At 34.7% G+C, this 20,139-nt stretch overlaps 2 protein-coding genes and 1 pseudogene across 4 annotated transcripts; 1 reads left to right on the top strand and 2 right to left on the bottom strand.

Annotated features, from left to right (window-relative positions):
- The first annotated feature begins 326 nt into the window (after positions 1-326).
- LOC114186230 (DNA repair protein RAD50) lies at positions 327-9,922 on the top strand. Of its 2 annotated transcripts, XM_028074272.1 has the most exons (27): positions 327-542; positions 631-717; positions 793-960; positions 1,032-1,207; positions 1,313-1,427; positions 1,838-2,066; positions 2,277-2,455; positions 2,542-2,712; positions 3,129-3,233; positions 3,317-3,424; positions 3,521-3,732; positions 3,832-3,924; positions 4,279-4,406; positions 4,761-4,875; positions 4,995-5,124; positions 5,221-5,430; positions 5,914-6,122; positions 6,312-6,513; positions 6,940-7,109; positions 7,182-7,506; positions 7,655-7,780; positions 7,868-7,920; positions 8,775-8,925; positions 9,013-9,075; positions 9,146-9,279; positions 9,368-9,496; positions 9,584-9,922. In XM_028074272.1, exons 1-27 carry the CDS (start codon positions 420-422, stop codon positions 9,621-9,623), a joined length of 3,951 nt encoding a protein of 1,316 aa, XP_027930073.1. In that variant the 5' UTR covers positions 327-419; the 3' UTR covers positions 9,624-9,922. The 2 variants fall into 2 exon arrangements, with proteins under 2 accessions (XP_027930073.1, XP_027930080.1); XM_028074279.1 differs by lacking the exons at positions 793-960; positions 1,032-1,207.
- A 1,091-nt stretch (positions 9,923-11,013) lies between these two features.
- LOC114186244 lies at positions 11,014-14,130 on the bottom strand (annotated as a pseudogene). Its single transcript, XR_003604998.1, has 4 exons — positions 13,347-14,130; positions 12,861-13,251; positions 12,681-12,782; positions 11,014-12,517 (listed from the first exon to the last, which is right to left on the bottom strand). The product of XR_003604998.1 is annotated as a pentatricopeptide repeat-containing protein At1g09220, mitochondrial-like (transcript).
- Positions 14,067-16,812, bottom strand: LOC114186253 (Werner Syndrome-like exonuclease). The gene is made up of 5 exons (XM_028074299.1): positions 16,536-16,812; positions 15,969-16,148; positions 15,124-15,254; positions 14,866-15,024; positions 14,067-14,351 (listed from the first exon to the last, which is right to left on the bottom strand). The coding sequence occupies exons 1-5, from the start codon at positions 16,756-16,758 to the stop codon at positions 14,220-14,222; spliced, it is 825 nt and encodes a 274-aa protein (XP_027930100.1). The 5' UTR covers positions 16,759-16,812; the 3' UTR covers positions 14,067-14,219.
- Positions 16,813-20,139: the final 3,327 nt, after the last annotated feature.

Below are 20,139 nucleotides of genomic sequence, written 5' to 3'. Positions count from 1 at the left end.
AATCATTAGTATTTATAGGTATTTACATTTAATTTTAATAAGTAAATTAAAATTTAATTATTTATACGTATATTATAACATTTAAATACATGTAAACCTCAATTGAAAACAATCTGAACAAACACTGATCAATAAAATACGTTGTCAATGTTAATTAACAGAAATAATTTTAAAACATTGAGAAAAAAACAACATCAATCAATATTAACTAACTTAAATTTAATATGTTAAAGTGTCGCAAAAAAAAATGTTGAGAGCAAGAGAAAGGCGGTAAAAGAAGGGTATAAAAGGAAATTAAGGAATAGAAGGGCACTAAGGAGGTTTGATTTGAATTAAAGAGGCGAGAAGAAAGGTGCAGAGGGTAGTAGTTTACATGGAATGAGTAGAAGAGGAGAGTGAGTGAGCAAAGGAGGGAGAAAATGAGCACCGTTGATAAAATGCTGATCAAGGGCATCCGGAGTTTCGACCCGGAGAACAAGAACGTCATCACCTTCTTCAAGCCCTTAACCCTAATCGTTGGTCCCAACGGTGCCGGCAAGACCGTACGATCAATCCATCCATTTATTTTTTTCTTTATCTTTCTCTTTCTTGTTTTTTCTTTCCAGAATGCAATCTTTTCTCCTTCTGCAGACCATCATCGAGTGTTTGAAGCTTTCTTGCACCGGCGAGTTGCCTCCTAATGCCAGGTCTGGCCACAGTTTCATCCACGACCCCAAGGTAATCTATAACCCTAGTCTCACTCTCTTTTTAACTAAGTATTCGATTAATCGATTGTTTCTTTTATCTGGGAAGGTCGCCGGGGAAACCGAAACCAAGGGACAGATTAAGCTCCGATTCAAGACGGCCGCCGGCAAAGACGTGGTCTGCGTCAGGTCCTTTCAGCTTACGCAAAAGGCCTCTAAAATGGAATACAAGGCTATTGAGAGTGTGCTTCAGACCATTAATCCTCACACGGGAGAGGTATTACACTTCTTGACTTTCTTTTACTTCTTCACTCTCTTCCCATTAACCCATCTTCTATACTCTGTCAGAAAGTTTGCCTCAGCTATCGATGCGCTGACATGGATAGAGAGATTCCTGCGCTCATGGGTGTTTCCAAGGCCATTCTCGAAAACGTTATATTCGTTCACCAAGATGAAGCCAACTGGCCCCTACAGGATCCTTCCACCTTAAAGAAGAAGTTTGACGACATCTTTTCCGCAACTCGGTATCTTTCCTTCCCTTTCTCCACTCTCTTCCGCTGTTTTTTTTTTTTTTCACTCAACATATTCTAATACATGTCGTACACATATGCTTCCCACTCAATGTACAGATACACCAAGGCATTGGAAGTTATAAAGAAACTTCACAAGGAGCAGGCTCAAGAGATAAAGACTTACAAGCTCAAACTGGAACATCTTCAAACTCTCAAAGATGCTGCTTATAAGGTCTCTTTTCTCTTCCTAGATATCACCGAACTCTGTAAATGTTAACAACAACAATAATAATTAAATAAAGTTTGCTCTTTCGCTCTTTATTCTAACAATTGCTAACCCTACAAAACCGCTCATTCTATTGCCTTCTCTCAATTGTAAGTTAATGCGACCTGTTAAAGTGTTTGAAAACATATACTTTTTTGTTCTATTTTATTCGAGCACATTTCCACTACTTGTATAGTACCTGTTGTGCCCCATTTATATGACACTGTTCTCTTTGTATTCCCAATAGAAGGAAAAAAATAACCATTTCATTTTATGCAAGGACAAATTACTGTATGGAGGACCAAAATTTTGTAGAGACCTAACACGTCATACCAAAATTGAAAGAAAATCTAATGTGTAGTTTTATTTTGTTATAGCTAAGGGAAAGCATTGCACACGATCAAGAGAAAACAGAGTCTGTAAAGTGTCAAGTACTGCAGTTGGAAGATAGCATTAAACAATTGGAGGATAAAATTCATCATGCAGAGGAAACGTTGAAAGATTTGCGAAAACTGCAAGAGCAGATATCAACTAAAACTGCTCAGCGAAGCACCCTGCTTAAGGAACAAGAGAAGCAACATGCTGCACTTGTTGAGGAGAATGAAGGTAAGTGTTGAACATGGTATACATATGTGTGTGTGTGCATTTCCATCATTGAGCCAGTTTTGAATTTTGTATCTCCTAAATTGTTGTATTTCCTGATGGATTTACAGACATGCCCTGTGAAATATATATATATATATATATATATATATATATATATATATATGAAGTTTCTAATGCCTTTTTCTTTTTCTGCATTTGATATTTAATTAGATTCTGATGAGTTATTGTTGGAATGGAAGACCAAGTTTGATGAAAGGATTGCAATTTTAGAAGCAAAGATAAGAAAGTTGAAAAGAGAATCGGATGATGCTACCGAGAAAGGTACTGCCCTCACGAATAACATTGGTCATACCATCAAAGAGATTGCCAAACTACAAGCTGAAGCAGAAGTAAATGAATTGATACACAAGCTGCCTATACTGACATCTTGTTTTGCATTGTGTTATCGTAATTTTGTTACTATTTTGAACTTCAGGCTCACATGTCTTTGAAGAATGAGCGTGATTCCTCCATTCAAGATCTTTTTACTACATATAGTTTAGGGTCTCTTCCAACTTCTCCTTTCAGTGATGAGGTTGCTTTAAATCTCTCTAGGCGTGTAAAATCAAGGTTGGCAGATCTTGAGAAAGATCTTGATGAGAAAAAGGTGATTTTTTCTGTTCCCTCTTTCCGGTTTTTGTGTGTATGTTCACTTTTACGTGGCTCACAAATGAGAATTTGAGGAATTTTCAGTGATGTTTTCTTGCTGTTACTTGGTATTTGGCATAAAGGGTCGTTTTTTCTTCTCTGTATATTCAATTGGCAGTATTGTAGTGGGTTTTTGGTGGATATGCAAAGAGATTGGAATGCTTTGTACACTTGGTGTTTACCATTTTACAGGTTTTTCCTTTGGCAAGAATATTGTCTCTGCTCCTGTGGCTCTTTCTTCGTTTCACTGTTCAGTGAATTCATTTTCATTTTTAAAGAATGTGGTTGGCTAAATTTACCAACTTTTAAAATTATTTTCACCATATCAAAAGTAAGAAAACTACATGATTGTGACTGTTTTCCTCTTTTGTGCAGAAAGCAAATGACAACGAACTTGAGATGGCATGGGATTGCTACATGGATGCTAATGACCGTTGGAAAGATATTGAGGCTAAAATAAAGGCCATGCAAGGGATCAAGGTTGGGTGTTTCATTCCAATACATACATTTATTGTCAAATGTCTTTATCTTACTTGCACAATGTTAATACGTTATGTTTGCAGGATGGCATTCTGAAGCGCATTGAAGAGAAGAAAAACGAGCTCGATTCATCTGAACATCAAATGACTAATGTGAACTTATCTCACATAGATGAAAGAGAAAGACATTTGGTAAGGCACCCACTCTCTGTTGTTGTTTAGTAATCTGTAACCCTATTTGTGGACTTCTGACCAATATGATTAGCATATTTTGAGTAATGTTTGCAGAAAAAGGAGATTGAGAAGAAGGAAAGTCAACTATCTCAAAGACAATTTGAATCCATTATACCTCAAATGCAAAATGAGATATTTAGTGTAGATCAAAAGATTAGGGCTGTCAATTCAGAGAAGGATATCATGACTGCTGATTCAGCGGACAGAGTTATGCTATCTCATAAGAAAGCAGAGTTGGAAAATCGGAAAAAGAAACATAAGAAAATGTAAATCCATTTTGTTTGTATTCCCTTTACCCTCCACTTTTTGTTCTTTAGAATTATGTTTCAAAGTTGGCTATCATCTCTGTTTATTATATTTTATAGGTTTGATGACCTAAAGGACAAAATTAGAAAGGTGCTGAAAGGGAGGGTTCCTCTTGATAAGGATGTGAAAAAGGAAATTACTCAAGCATTAAGGTTGGGAAAATCTTTTATTTTTTTTTTATTTTTTTTATGTTTACTCATAGTTGTAAGCACTTACCTCTTGAATTTGGGATGGGAACCTAACTCCATCCGGAAATGTATAAGGGGAGAATTGTTCAACCTTTTATAAGCTCTACGTTGGCCAAATGTACAGTTGATGTGAAATCTCAAACACACTCCTCATGTTTAAAACTGGTTGAACCAAGTTCACTTTGAGAGTTGAGGATGAGCCAAGATAAGATTTATGATATGTTGGAGTTGCAAGTATAAGTGAAAAAAGTCTCACATTGGGTAAGAATGCAAAGTAAATCACAATTTACCTTGTATTGAATTTTCTTTCTGGTGCAGGGCTGTTGGAGCGGAATTTGATGATATGAATGCAAAGTACCGCGATGCTGAGAAGGAAGTCAATATGTTGCAAATAAAAATACAAGAAGTTAATGGTAACCTATCCAAACACCGCAAGGATTTGGAATGTAAGTGCTGTCTATCATTCAAAGAAGTTGAGTATAAACATTTTAGTTTTTGAAGGAATTCAATGTTTGAGTTCTGCATGCTCGTTGCAATGGTTCACAGGATGCGCTTGCCTAGTTGTCATGCCAATAGATTACTATTAGGCATATCAACATGATAATATGAAGTAAATATAAATAGCCTTTCTTTTATTTAGCATTTTGTACGTGTCTCTTGAAATAGGTGATGATGCCCACTTGATATTTTTTATTTTTTCATGCTGCATCCTCTTTGCCCTAGCTTGGTTTCTTTCTTCCACCATGCTGAATAACTGAAGACAGTTTTGTACCATTTATATTTAAATGATTTTCTTGCAGCAAGAAAGAGATTTATTGATTCGAAGCTTCAGTCTTTGGATCAGCAATGTTCTGGACTTGATTCTTATCTCAAAGTTTTAGAGTCTTCCAAGGAAAAAAGAGATGTACAGAGAAGGTTTATTTGTGTCAGACCATATTGTTGATGTCGTTTTTGTGACCATATCAAAGTGTTTGTGTTGTCACTGGTATGCTGTTTCCATATCAACTAATACTTTGTCTTATGATTGCTTGCAGCAAATATAATATTGCTGATGGTATGAGGCAGATGTTTGATCCTTTTGAAAGGGTTGCCAGAGCTCATCATGTTTGCCCTTGCTGTGAGCGGCCCTTCTCTCCAGAAGAAGAAGACAATTTTGTCAAGAAGGTTTTAACTTCAAATCCTGTTATTACATATTTACATTATCTATTGGCTTTGAGCAAGCACGTTATGTAGTTTTGAATTGCACTTTTTCAATGACAGCAAAGAGTGAAGGCAGCTAGTTCAGCTGAACATATGAAAGTTCTCGCTGTGGAATCCTCAAATGCAGAGTCTCATTTTCAGCAGCTGGACAAGCTTAGGATGGTTTACGAAGAATATGTTAAACTTGGCAAGGAGACCATCCCTAATACTGAAAAGGAACTTCAGCAACTTAAAGATGAGATGGATGACAAATCTCAGGCTCTTGATGATGTAACGATCATAAGTTCTTTTAAAGATTTTCTGGAAATTTCTTTTAATTAGATTGAGTTCCAACGTTTACTTCCTTTCTGAAATGTTTTTATATCAATTATTTGTTTAGCACTTCCTCTGGCTTAATGCAGCAAGCATATCTTAGAAAAAAATTGATGGTCCTTTTTCTAAGGAATTTTATATTTTACTGGAAACAGTATATTTCTTGACCTTGTTTGCCTAATTAAATATTATGAATGTCTGTTTTTGATTGACAATTAAGGATAGGAGGCTTTTTAAAGTTATTAATAACAAGGGTAAATTTGATACACCGATAACATTGTTTTAAAAATTCAAAAATTCAACAAAGTAAACTGAGTTAATTATTTTTATTGGTCTGTGCGGTTCTGTTAGAAGTGCCTTGTACCAGAGAGTGTAGTATCTGTTTCCCCTTTTTGCTTTCCGTTAACTTGTTTTGGGTTATACAATTGCTGAAATTTTCAGGTTTTAGGTGTTTTAGCACAAGTGAAAACTGACAAGGATTTAGTTGACACATTGGTGCAACCTGTTGAAAATGCTGATCGGCTTTTCGAAGAAATTCAAGATTTGCAAAAGCAAGTTGAGGATTTAGAAGATAAGCTTGATTTTCGTGGACAGGGAGTGAAGTCTCTGGAAGAGATTCAACTGGAGCTTAAAACCCTGCAGAGCACCAAGTAAACAGCTTAAGTTTTTTTACTGTTTACTAACATGGGCAATTTTACCATCTCAAGCCATTAAGATAATTGAATTCTGTCATATTCACATCATCTCCATTTCCTAAGTGCTCTTATACTTATCATGAGAATAGTTTCAGTTTTGTTTCTTATTCTTATCATTATTTCCATTCTTATCTTGTTTAAAAGGGACAATTTGCAATCTGAATTGGAGAGGTTGAGGGATGAACAAATACATATGGAGAAGGATCTATCACATATTTGTAACCGGCGGCACAATCTAACGGAGGAGAAATTGAAAGCAACCAACTTATTGCAAGGTGTTAAGAGATTAGAAGAAGAATTGGAACGTTTGACTGAAGAAAAGACTCAAGTTGATCTTGATGAGAAGGTGTTTAATTATGTGATACATTGATGCATATTTAGTTGTTGTTATAGGCTTGGGCAATTGCCTCTTTTTACCCCTTTCTACTAAACACACATTTTCATCAGAAAAATTAGTAAAATTGTCAATGCTCTCATGACAGAAAGTGCAATTATCAGTCATTGTTCCTTTTTTTTCAACTACTTTTGGTGCATTGCTTATAATTTGTCGTCCAATTTGTTGTGTTGTATTTGTGTCTATATATACTAAACAGCTTTTCCGTTGTTGCCTTTCAAAATTCCCAACCTTATATGTTCTGTTTGTGTATATAACCCTCTGTTTCCAAAATATTTCCTTCAAAATTTCCAATAATTCTAAAAAAGGCTCTAGTTTTTTTCTCTCTCTTTGCCATGTCAAAATACATAGTATCACCCAGAATTTGTGTATTTGCAGCATTTGGCAGATGCTCTCGGACCTTTTTCCGTTGAGAAAGATAGATTACTGGCTAACTATAATGATATGAAAATTAGACTCAACCTTGAGTACGAGGACCTGGCTGAGCAAAAGAGAAGTTACAAGCAAGAAGCTGAATCACTTTTCAGAATGAATTCTAAGATCAAAGAGTGAGCTTATCTTATTGAAAGTTGTTGTTTTTAAGACCCCAAATTTCTTTAACACATGTTTCGTTTGATCAGGTATTCCGATTTAAAGAAAGGAGATAGGTTGAAGGAACTGCAGGAAAAGAATTCTCGATCACAAACTGAACTTGAAAGTTGTGATACCAGGAAGAAGGAAATTTCAGCTGAGTTAGTCAAAAGTAAAGATTTGATGCAAAATCAAGATCAGTTAAGAAGAAAAATTGATGACAACTTAAATTATAGGAAAACTAAGGCTGAAGTGGATGAGCTAGCACATGAAATTGAAACACTAGAAGAAAATATATTAAAGGCTGGTGGGATCTCTACCATTGAAACTGAACGCCAGAAACTATCACAGGAGAGGGAGAGACTTCTTTCAGAGGTATTTCAAATCCCTGAAGCACACGTCTATGGTTGCAACCGATCGCAAGTAGCCAATTACCATTTCTATGATCACATCTTTGATATTCCTTCTAGTGTCGAAATGACTCATTTGTCTCTTTGGTTATATATCTGTACCTTGATGATAGGTAAACCGGTGCCGTGGAACAATGTCTGTTTACCAAAGCAATATTTCCAAAAATAAGGTTGATCTTAAGCAGGCTCAATATAAGGACATAGATAAGCGATACTTCGACCAGCTTATCCAGCTTAAGGTGTAATCACATGTGATTTCATATTCTTATTCTTTCTTTAATTCTCTCTTTTATATTGTTGACACGACAATTCATCGTTCTTTGCAGACAACTGAAATGGCCAACAAGGATCTGGACAGATACTACAATGCACTTGATAAGTGAGTTGCTTAAAATTCATTAATGTTCAACATTACATCAAGTTTGTATTCTTTGTTGTGTGATAGGCATGGTTTTGCAATGCATAACTAAGATCACTCCTTTTGTCCTCACAAGGCCATTTCTCTCTTGTTCTTCAAAAGCTGATACATGTAACCATCGCACTTTGCATTGTGAGGTGCTGAGGTCACTCAGCACCTTTGGTATAAGCTGTTGGGGTAAAATACTGGATCTCTTTGTTCGGTATAATTCTATTATGTATCGCTATTGTATTTACCTTCCAAAGGGTGTGTTGTATGTGTTGGGAATGCAAAGTGCACATTAATTATTCTTCCACCCCACTAGAAAAAATGAAGATTGAGTTAGTGGTTCCTTAAGTATCAATATATGAGATTTAATCCCATTATAAACCCTGTAAGTTTTTTAATTTTATGCAACCAAGCCCCTTCCCTTATTGGAATTGAGCGCCCTTTGCTTATGTGGTGGCGTTAAAACACATCATTTGGCATGTGTAAACTGGTTGATTGGGGGCTTAACTGTGGAAACTGGTTAACTATCAGTTGAACAAGGGGCATCCAAAAGCACCGAAGTGTATTAAACCAAAGACAATGAAAAATATAACTAAAAGGGAGAGAGAGACACATTTTTGAAGAAGTTCATAAAGTTGGTTTGCAGGGTAATATTTATCGTGCCTGAAATACAATTACAAATTACAATATGAAAGCATATTAAACCGTCTATTTCAAGCATTAATCAATAAGGATACACTTAATAACAAAATTAGATACTTGTGTGTTAAATTACTGATGTATTCTGCATTCATTTTGTTCCTTGGTGGCTCTTAATGATTCATAAGGGCACTGATGCGCTTCCACACAATGAAAATGGAAGAGATCAACAAAATTATTAGGGAGTTGTGGCAGCAAACCTATAGAGGGCAAGACATAGACTACATCAGTATTCATTCAGACTCCGAAGGTGCAGGGACCCGTTCCTACAGTTACAAGGTTTGACATGTCATATTGAAAACCAATTCCTTCAGAAACTGTCTAATTTCCTTCCCAGTAAATATTGTTCCTTTGCATTCCGTACAGGTTCTTATGCAGACTGGTGATGCAGAGTTGGAGATGAGAGGAAGATGTAGTGCTGGTCAGAAGGTATGTTATCACCCTTTTCTTAATTAATTAAAAATAATAAACAATAAATTTTACTTAACTGGGGTTCTAGGTTCTGGCATCTCTTATCATACGTTTGGCACTGGCTGAAACGTTTTGTCTCAATTGTGGAATACTTGCGCTGGATGAACCTACCACAAATTTGGATGGACCAAATGCTGAAAGTCTGGCTGCAGCTCTTGTAAGGTATAAGATGGATTGCTTAGTTCTGATTAAACTACTATTAATGAATTTATTAAAATTTAATGTGGTGGTTTCTTGATTAAAAATGAAGGATCATGGAGGACAGGAAAGGGCAGGAAAATTTTCAGCTAATTGTAATCACTCATGATGAGCGTTTTGCTCAACTGATTGGTCAGCGCCAGCATGCAGAGAGATATTATCGTGTCGCCAAAGATGATCTGTAAGAACAACAATATTACTGTTTCATCACTATCGCTTGATAAATTCTGTTTACAGAACTTCACTAACTTTTCTCTCACATTTTCAGTCAGCACAGTATAATCGAAAGTCAGGAGATATTTGACTGAAGGTCGTATTGTTTATACGAAATTGTAAAGCCCGACATCCCTCAACTTACTCATGCGCGTTTTACAATACTTCTTTTAACATTTTACTTATTTTGATATGCTTCCATTTTTGTAAGGGCCTGCTGAAATGACACTGTAAAATGTGGACGTAGAAAGGATGACACGACCATTTGTAATGTATAACTTTTACTTTCTTTCTCGGGGGATTAAAAAAATTATTGGAAGTTGAAGTTCGATGAAGATGTCATAACAAATTATCATAAATTACTAATATATGTTCCCACGGAAGTTGTTTGTCATAGATACTGTGTTTCTTTTAGTCTTATGTTTACCCGAGTTTAACTAGTACGTAATATTATTATTTTTAATGACAAATAATATCTTTTTTAAAGTTTGTAAATTAATTTTGTTTTTGAAATAAATACATATTACAGTAATATAATGCTTGTATAAAATGCGAATTTGTTATTTAGAGCTTGTTTCCTATGAACTTTATTTTCTCTATGACAACTAAAAAGAGAATGATAGTATGACTTCTATTTTTTATTTTCATTCTTCACTTTCTATGGATTGTTGATTAATTTATTATTATCTTTTTTTAATAATCAATTTTATACTAAGTTATGTCAGGAAAAAAAGTAAATGATGAATTTTTCAAACTAAAATATGGAATTTGGGGATGGTTTAATTAATATATTTTGGTTAAGTAATTTGTAATTGTAATAGAGGGCAAGGGGTTTGGTTGGTATATATATGCTTAGAAAAGTGCTCTGCTTTGATTTATGCTGTGTGGTGATCTAGTTTTCTGTCGTAATGGAACTTTTAGATTCAGTTAAATCCCCTTTTTAAGGTTAATCTTATACTGTGTTTATGCCAAAAATAGTGGAAACTTTAATTACAAAAGTTTATCATTTACATCAATTAGGAATAGATGCGCCAGTTAGGGTATTTCTTCTATCGAATATAATTTTTCCAGTAACTAATGTTTTCTTTAAAATTAAAACTGAGATATTATTGTATGACTTTACTGTTTTAATTAGTGCAGTAAGAAGTAGAGGGTAAAACATAATTTCTTTTTTCATCCAATAGTCCGCTAAATAAAATTCGTAGTCTAATGTTGTGACTGTCATGTTAACAGCATAGAAATAATAGAACAGGGCCATGTTCCTCGTTAATTTGACTTATAACCTCAGACGTTAGGAATAAAGGCGTTAAATTAAATACTCGTAACTTTAGATCATCTCATGTATGTTAATCGTTTTTTTTTGCATGGCAAAGGTTAACACTTTTCTGTGTATGATATGCAGGTTTGGTGCTCAATGACATTGTATTGCAAGTTCCTAGGTGCAATTGAGGACAAAAATTACGACAATTTGAGTAAACGAGCTTAGAATAAACGAGCTTAGAATAGACGCTTGTATATCATTTAGACTATACTATAGCCAGGAAGTTTAAATGCAATTCTTTCATCTATCATATCTCTCAACCTTTGAGCGTCCTTAAATCTCCCAACACCAACAAGAATATTGGACATAAGAACATAATCCCCACCGTGTCCTCTCTCCATCTCTAGTACCTTTCTGGTCACCCTCTGACCAATTTCAACATTATTATGAACACTGCAAGCACCCAACAACGTTCTCCACATCACAGCATTGGCAACCTCATGAGGTACCTCTGAAGCAACCTTTTCTGCTTCTTCTAACCTCCCAGCCCTCCCCAGCATATCTATCACACAACCGTAGTGTTTGATATCTGGCACAACTTCACAATCCTTTACCATTTTAACAAAAAAATTGAGGCCTTCTTCAACCAATCCTCCATGACTACAGGCACTCAAAACACTAAGGAATGTCACACGGTTTGGCCTAAGTCCAGCCTTCTCCATGTTTTCAAAAGTCTCTAGAGCTTCCCTCCCCATCCCATTCATTGCAAAACCAGAGATTGCTGAAGTCCATGATACCAAATTCTTCCTCTGATCAGGTAACTCCTGCAAGAATCTATTCACACTTGCTATGCATCCACACTTTGCATACAAATCAATTAAGGCATTGGTAATGCGTATGTCAGAGGAATTGAACCCTCTCTTCTCCGCATATCCATGAGCTGATTGACATATCTTAATACACCCAATATTCGCAATAGCAGGAAAAATGGTCAAAAGAGTAACTTGAGTAGGTTCTATACCATCAACTTCGATCATTTCCCTAAACAAAGTTAAAGCTTTCATGGGCTGATTCCTGCGTGTGTATCCATCAATAACAAGGGTCCACGACACTACACTCCGAGAAGGCATCTGATCAAACACAGAAAGTGCAAGTTCAACCTCCTCCCATTTAATCAAACCAGTGAGAAAAACATTCCAAGTGACTAAGCTTCTGCGCGGAATTTGGTAGAACACTTGTGCGGCTTCAACTAAAAGACCCGAACTTGAGTACATTTGCAACAGCCCAGTTTGCACGTACACATGAAACTGAAACCCAACCTTGAAAATGAGGGCGTGGAGTTGAATCCCAAAGTGGGTGCAGGTTGGATTGGCAGAAGCGTTAGAAAGAAAGGCAAAAGAGAAGGTGTCAAGGGAAGGGTATGTGAAGAAAGTGTGGGAGTGTTGGGTGTAGCTAAAGAAGTGAAGAGCTAGGTGGGGGAAGGGCCACGGGAATAACAGCGGATGACGTTGTTGAAGAGGAGTAAACAAGTGGAGGTGTCGTGAAAAGGGTAGTGAAAGAGGCCAGAGGTGATAATGTGACAGTGAATTTGTTGCAGAATTTTGGGTTGAGAAGGATGTTTGAGAAGAAGAGAGAGCAAGTGTTGTGGATGTTTAGGTTTAGGAGGCGCGATTTCAAGACATGGAAAACGGTGAGAGATGGTGGTGGTGGTGGATATGGCTGGGGCACCTGTTAACAGATCACAAACTCATGTCAACTACTCCTGCAAAATTATGAATTCTGCTAATCTCTCATAAAACACACACGTTGATAATTGGTTTGGCAGTAACATTACATAAACAGGGATTTCAATTTTGGCTTTTCAGTATAAAAGCATGAAAGAATGTGTTACCAATTCGCACTCCTCCAGGAGCCAGTGCACTGCTATCACCAAAGACAGCATTTTTGTTGACAGTAATGTTGCAGAGGTCACAGAGTTTCTCTACCTTGTTGCCTGGGAGAAGTGTGTGGGAAATGCATTAACAAATTGAAGTGAGGTGTTATGGTTTCTGTAGTATGAGTAGAAGCTTACCAGTTAGGCCAAGGGGGCGGAGATCCCACAAGACAAGGTGGTTCTCAGTTCCTCCGGTGACAAGACTGTAACCCTTGTTCATCAAGTAATTTCCAAGTGCAACTGCATTTGCCTTAACCTGCTTCGCGTATGCCTTGAATCCAGGGCTCATAGCCTGTTTCAATGCAACAGCAAGTGCCCCAATCTGGTGATTGTGAGGACCCACCTGGAGGGAAGGGAACACTGCAAAGTTTATTTTGTCTTCAAAATCGTACACTGCACTCTCAGCCTGCCCTTTCTTCGGCGGTTTAGGTCCCTTCCGGTAGAAGATCATACCGGCCCTAGGACCCCTCAAGCTCTTGTGGGTCGTTGTGGTCACAATGTCACAGTACTCGAATGGATTGTTAGCTTCCTGCATCATCATCATTCATTTCACACACCAACCCAATATGCATGCATTTCTGGAATACAATTGAAGAAAACACACAGATTTGATATAGTGTTTACCTGAGCAGCAACAAGACCACTGATGTGAGCCATGTCACAGAGCAAGAGAGCACCGCACTTGTCGGCTACCTGTCTGAACCTGGCATAGTCCCAGTCCCTAGGGTAGGCACTGCCACCACAGATGATCAGCTTGGGCCTGAAATCCAATGCTTTCTCCTCCAACTTGTCGTAGTCGATGAATCCGGTGGTGGAACTCACCTTGTAAGGCAAACTCTCAAAGTAAATGGAGGTTGCAGAGATCTTCTTCCCACTGGAGGTGTAGTAGCCGTGGGTGAGGTGGCCACCGGAGGGGAGATCCAAGCCCATGATGCGGTCGTGGGGCTGGAGCACAGCGGTGTAGGCGGCGAAGTTGGCCGGAGAACCTGAGTAGGGTTGGACGTTGACGCCCCATCGGGAGGGATCGAGATGGAAGGCCTCGAGGGCGCGGGAACGGCACAGGTTCTCAATCTGATCGATGAACTCGTTGCCACCGTAGTAGCGGTTGCCGGGCATACCCTCGGAGTACTTGTTGGTGAGGGCACTCCCCAGCGCCTCTATGACGGCGAAGGAAGTGAAGTTCTCCGACGCTATGAGCTCGATTCCCCGACACTGCCGACGCTTCTCCTTCTCAATGAGGTCGTGGATTTCTGGGTCCACGGTCGCCAACGGCGTGTTACCCCACGCGCTCACAGCTTCCATTATTTGGTTATGCTTCTGAAGACACAGAGGCAGAGTCCGAAACAAAGAAGCAGCAAAGCAAGAAAGTGCAGTGTACACTGTGCCCTCACTTCTCCCATATCCCCTTAAATAGAGCCACTCCTCATTTCCCCACCATATTACGAGAGAAATTTAACTTGTTTTACTTTTTTCTCAAATAAGAAATTCTGTAAAAGTTTATTCCAGAATAGCATGTACGTGATAAAGATACCAAGAAGCAAAAGCATCGGTTGCAGCGTACTCTAGTTGCTCCTTTGACAAAACAGGAGTCTCCCAATTTCCCAGTCTTATTTTATTGGGCTTTTTCAGCTGTAAAAATAACAAGCTTCGTAAATATCCTACACAGATAGTTCTCTTCACCTTTTTATTTGGTAAGGCGGGTGAAACATCTCACTGACCCATTCACATCCCCCTCTCCATGAACATAGAAGAAAAAATTTACAAAAAAAAAAAATGAAAAAGTAATTAAAAAGGGGTAATGATCGAGCCATCATAGAAAAATACAAAACAATTTATCTCTATTTTTGTGAGCGTAGGAATACAATAAACTAGTGACCACAAAATAAATAAGAAAAAAACAGTTTATTATTTATGGCATCCACTTTGGTATTTTCTATTTTGCATATGCTCTCACACCAGTACAGCTAAATCCTATTAGGATGGAAAAACTGCATAGAGTGTAGTAACGCACGTGCTAAATTTTTTATTATTGTTTTCTTGAATGACAGAAAAGATTTATTTTCTGTACTACTAGTTAGTGATTAAAACTGGCAAAAAAATATAAATAACATTTTAATTTAAGACAATTGGATTCGAAGCATACCTGTTTCGATAAAAGTTTTTCGGTCAAAGATGAAAGACCCCACTTGTGATCACCACCAAGCTTCTGATTGGCATGGAAAGAAAGATCCGTCACACCTTTGACAGATATTTTATAATCTCTAAAAACCTTCGTGGCATCACTACCAATCCCAACTCCAACCTTGCGCACACCAAACTTTGTATTAATACTTACATAATTGATTAGTTGACGTAGACAAAAGAAAAAAAACAAGAAATCCAGTTTAACAGAAATAGAAACCTTCAGAACTGTGGGATCTTCAAGCAAAAGCTGTAAATTTGGAGGGATTCCAGAATGAATTAGATGTAGAACATGACAATGACTACTGTCAGTACATATCTGCATGACTGCTACCTTTCCGGGTGGAACGCCTATAAAAGTTTTACACAATAATGAGTAAGTAATTGAAGTTATGAGTTTTTGTTTTTTTCCAAGAATTAATGTTTTATAGGAAAAAAAAGAAAAAGGCTCTTCTGCACAAGAGTAGGAAATTCCTATTTTTGAAGAAAAGCTAATCAATAAACTATGAGTAAGGAGCCAAACAATTAGCTGGAATTAAAAAAACTTTAATCTCCCAGATACCAAATCGTGTCTTTACCTTCATCCACATTACAATTTGCAATACAAGACAGTCATTCAAAGTTTTATAAATTTGAGCAAGGATCTGATTCTAGCCTGTAAACATTCTATTCTTCAAAATACAGATTAAAAAACCTAAACTGGTTGAAGAACAACCGGCTTAATTTATTGTATACAAAACCAGTAAAAACTCTTAATCTCAGATAAGAAAAACAATCACCATATACTCACTTTCTCTTTCATCCACTTTCATCACATTTTCTTCTTATCTGTCTCTTCTCCACCGCATTAGTAGTTACACCTAACACTTCATTTCCTCGTCTTTTCTTCTTCTAGTGTCTTTTTCCTTTCCACTCCAATCGGTTTCAGAATGAGTGATTACTCTTTTAAATGCATCTTAGTAATATTACTTAATGCAGCAATTGTAATAAGACTCAATACTAAAAGGAAATCGCTATTGCCGTAATCAGCAGTTATTGAAAAACAGGAGAAGATGCTGACACAACCTTTAGTGAAGGAAGGTTTCCACTCAATATCAAATCCAATTGCAAATTGCACAATCTCTCTATTTTTTACGTCCAGGGCTTGTAAGAGTTTTGCTACAGCTTTCTGTACAGAATCAAAAGTCCTGCTATACATAATTCGACCACTAAACTTAATTGCTGGTAATCTCATTCTTGAATAGCCTGCACATGATAAGAAAATAATAGAAAACTTAAGAGGAAATGCAAATACAAATTCATCTAAAAGACGGATTAATAGACTGTTTCCAATAACCAAATGGAATTCCTATCAAGCATTTCTATACAATTCAACATAACAGAATCATACATATTAAGCCCTCCTCGACATGACTTAGAAGAACCAGAAGTCGAGAAAATAACTAGCTTGTAGAAGATACTTCAATGAACTTTGATTTTAAGAATTAGTGACTGAAATTGGATTGATTGAAGCGGTGTCATTTTGTGTATCACGGAAGAAGGTGGAAAATATGCGATGAAACAACAGGAGAAATATTTTCATGTGTTGTATGGCGTAATAAAAAAGCGAAATGAAGAATTAGTGTAAAGAACCTGGACGACGGGATAAAGAAGAAATATTTGGGTGTTGAAGAGCGATAAGCGATTCGGGCAAGCGACGGCGGCGAGGAGTGAGATCGTCGAACCGACGTTTGTTGTTAGGGTTGGAAAGAGAAGCTTCGATGCCTTCAAGCTCTTCCTCCGTGAAAGGTTCACAATCGCAGACGAATGAGGCAAGGCGCGTGAAACCACTCTCCTCCTCCTTCACGTTCTTCATCTCAAATCCCTTCCCGCTTCAGAGACATCAGAGAGTAGCTGTGGTGAAAAGATGGAACTTTTATTTTTAATAACATAATAAAATATTATCTATAACGCTATTCTGTATCAATTTATATTTCACTTTTAATTTTTAATACCTTCTAAATATAACAATTGGATAAAACATTTCAAAATATAATTTTAAAATTTTCTTATGGCTCAAATTTTTCTTTTTTTTCTAAAATATGAGACATGCAAGTATCGCGAAACCCAGTCCTTACAAGTTGTTTAATTACACTGCAAATAATTTTGACATTTATGTTACATTAAAGTAGTAAATTGAATATTTTTCTCGACTTTATTTATTATAAAAATAAGTTAGAAAAATAATAATAGTGATTAAAATAAATAATAGATAATTTGCATATTGTTCAAAAATCGACTACAAAAGTCATAGATTTTGAATGCTATATTAATTTACTTTTTTTAAATATATTTTTTAAAAAAATTGGTTATTAGACCTTTCTCATACATATTTTTTAAATTAATAATTTGTGTAAATCTATTTCTTAAAACAAGTAACATTTTTATATTTTTGTAATTTAATAATTTTTAATTTTGTAATAGAAGTATATTGAAAATATAAATAACTTAGAATCGAACTAAAATGAGAAAATAAATGTTATTCAGAGAGTTATTTTGGATAAAGTGTGAACTATTACACACGTGTTGTATTTGTTTTGTGGATTTTATTATGAATTTAAGTTCATAGAGGTTATGAAGATTCAATGTGAGTTACTACTAGGGTTAGCAATGTAGGTCGATCCGATCCGTTTAGGCCCGTTCTGCATAAGGCTCACTCTGTCTTGCATACCACTTGGTTCGCGGATCTGCGAAACGGTCCGCTTTTTTTTTTAATTTTTTAAAAATTTTTATAATAAAACTTTCAATGTTTAAAAATTAAGAAACTTTAAGAAGTTCACAAAATTATGTAAATACTTTGGAAGATTAGATGATAAATTGATAATTCAACATTTTCATCATATTCATACTATGACATACACAATGTATTTTTTAAATTTTACCACATTAAAAATGACATGATACTTGTCTTTTTCAGTTATACAAGATTTTGAAACGTTAATGCAAAAGTCAATAAAATAAGTAATTAATATACACAAGTGCAAGTATTTTTTTTTTAATTTTATGTGGGCTTGCGGACCGAGCCTATGCGAGTTGACCTGACGGGCCAAACTCTAATTGTCACCCCTAGTTAGTACATCATTAGTTTGTATGAACGATATATCATGTAAACTAAATATAAGCCAGATAAAAGTATAAATTGTTTGTGTTGAAACACTCATAACAATATTATTAGATATAAAATATCATTAGTGTACAAAACAAAATAATATGCATTTTTCTTCCAAAATACAATAACTCAGTTCAATTATCAACTGAGTAAAACAAATAATATTTAAATCTCATGAACATCTATATTTATTTACTTAGCTATAATATATATATATATATATATATATATATATATATATATATATATATATATATATATATATATATATTATTGCATTCTAGCTTGAGTCTCTTGCCACAAATGGTTTAATCTTATCATTTAACTATGCCTTATTTTATTCACCGTAAATAATGATTGTTTCTTCAATTTTTGTCATTATCTTAGTAAGTATGACTTTTGGGTAAATGGCTCTTCAATTAATCATACTATATTTTATTTTTTTTTTAATGAGTATGTCTTCGTCACTAGTGATGCATTATTGATACGTTTGAGAATGATTTTAGTCTTTATTTTTTATATAAATGTAAGTTAACATTAAAGTAATATAATTTATTGAAATTTTAGTATATTTTACATACTTAGTACGGTAAAGTTTTTATACATCAATCTTAACATTCTTCAAATATTTTTTTAAGATTGGTCGCTACTATTCTTATTGAATTAATAGCTTAATGTCATTCTCTAGCTTCAATATAAATATTGTATAATTTGTGGTTCAATAGTAGGAGTTGAAATTTGAAATTTTAATTAATGAAATTACTATTTTTGTGAAAAAAAAAAACGTGTTTGATTTAAGTGAGGTTAGCCCATAAAACATTACAAAAAAAAAAAAAGCTTGTAAATTTGATTCAATAAAATGTCGTGAAAGATAAGATGAGGCAATTGGGTTATGATGTTTTTGAAATGGGAAATAATTAAAAGTTGAAATTGAATAATAGGTTTAGGTGTTTTGACAAATATTTTAGCACATCATACCACAATGTTATGATCGTATATATACTTAAACATTTTTTTCCAACACGAGTTCAGAGAATATCAAATTAGATTTATTTGTCCTTCCTAAAAAAACACTAATTTATTTATCTAGACAACAAAAATTGAGGGTTAAATATGTCATTTTCACCTTAACTTTAAGTGAATTTTATAATTAGTCAATTTCAAAATTTTGGACTAATTTAGTTACTTATCTTTCGAAATACATTAATTTATCCATTTTAATTAAATTTTGTTAAATTTATTTTACATTTCACGTTTCATAATAATATTTGACTTAACATTAAAGCAAATATTTGTCAAACAGTATAAACAACTAAAATACAATAATGAAATGCGTACGAAACATCAAATAAACTTAACATTATTTGATTAAAATAATTAAATCTGCATATTTCAAAAGATAAATGACTAAATTGGTTCAAAATTCACTAAAAATTAAGAGATTAAAAATATATTTAACCGAAACTTTTATAAGGTATTATTATATCAATGATTACGATTTAAAAAAAAAATACATACTCCTATTCATTAATATGAATATTTGAGACAAGAACTCAAATTTTATTTTTGTCCTTCAATTATATGTCTTTGTTTTGATAATATACTTTCAATTTTAATATAACAGAATATGAATAATTTTCTTAACATTCTTATTTTAATTCAAATACAAAGAAATGAAATACTTATCTATTATGCTTGTATGAAATTATTTTAATTATAATCATTAGTATTTATAGGTATTTACATTTAATTTTAATAAGTAAATTAAAATTTAATTATTTATACGTATATTATAACATTTAAATACATGTAAAACTTTTATCAAATTACCATAGAAGTAATTATTTTCTAACTAATGTTAATCATGATTTTCTTAGTTAATATATGTTAAGATTTTTTTCTTGACCAATATTATTATTTTATTGTTCAGTTGGAAACTTTTTGTCTAATGTCGAAAAAGTTATTTTATACGAATGTGATTTTTTTTTTCAATCGTTGTAGTTGTTTTTCGGTTAAATTATGTCTTCGATTTATATTTTTATAAAAAAATATTAATTTGATATTTTTTTTATTTGTCTTAATTTAGTT

The sequence above is a fragment of the Vigna unguiculata genome, chromosome 1, assembly GCF_004118075.2.
Source record: "Vigna unguiculata cultivar IT97K-499-35 chromosome 1, ASM411807v1, whole genome shotgun sequence".
Taxonomy (NCBI): domain Eukaryota; kingdom Viridiplantae; phylum Streptophyta; class Magnoliopsida; order Fabales; family Fabaceae; genus Vigna; species Vigna unguiculata.
This window is presented reverse-complemented; position numbering and strand designations above follow the sequence as displayed.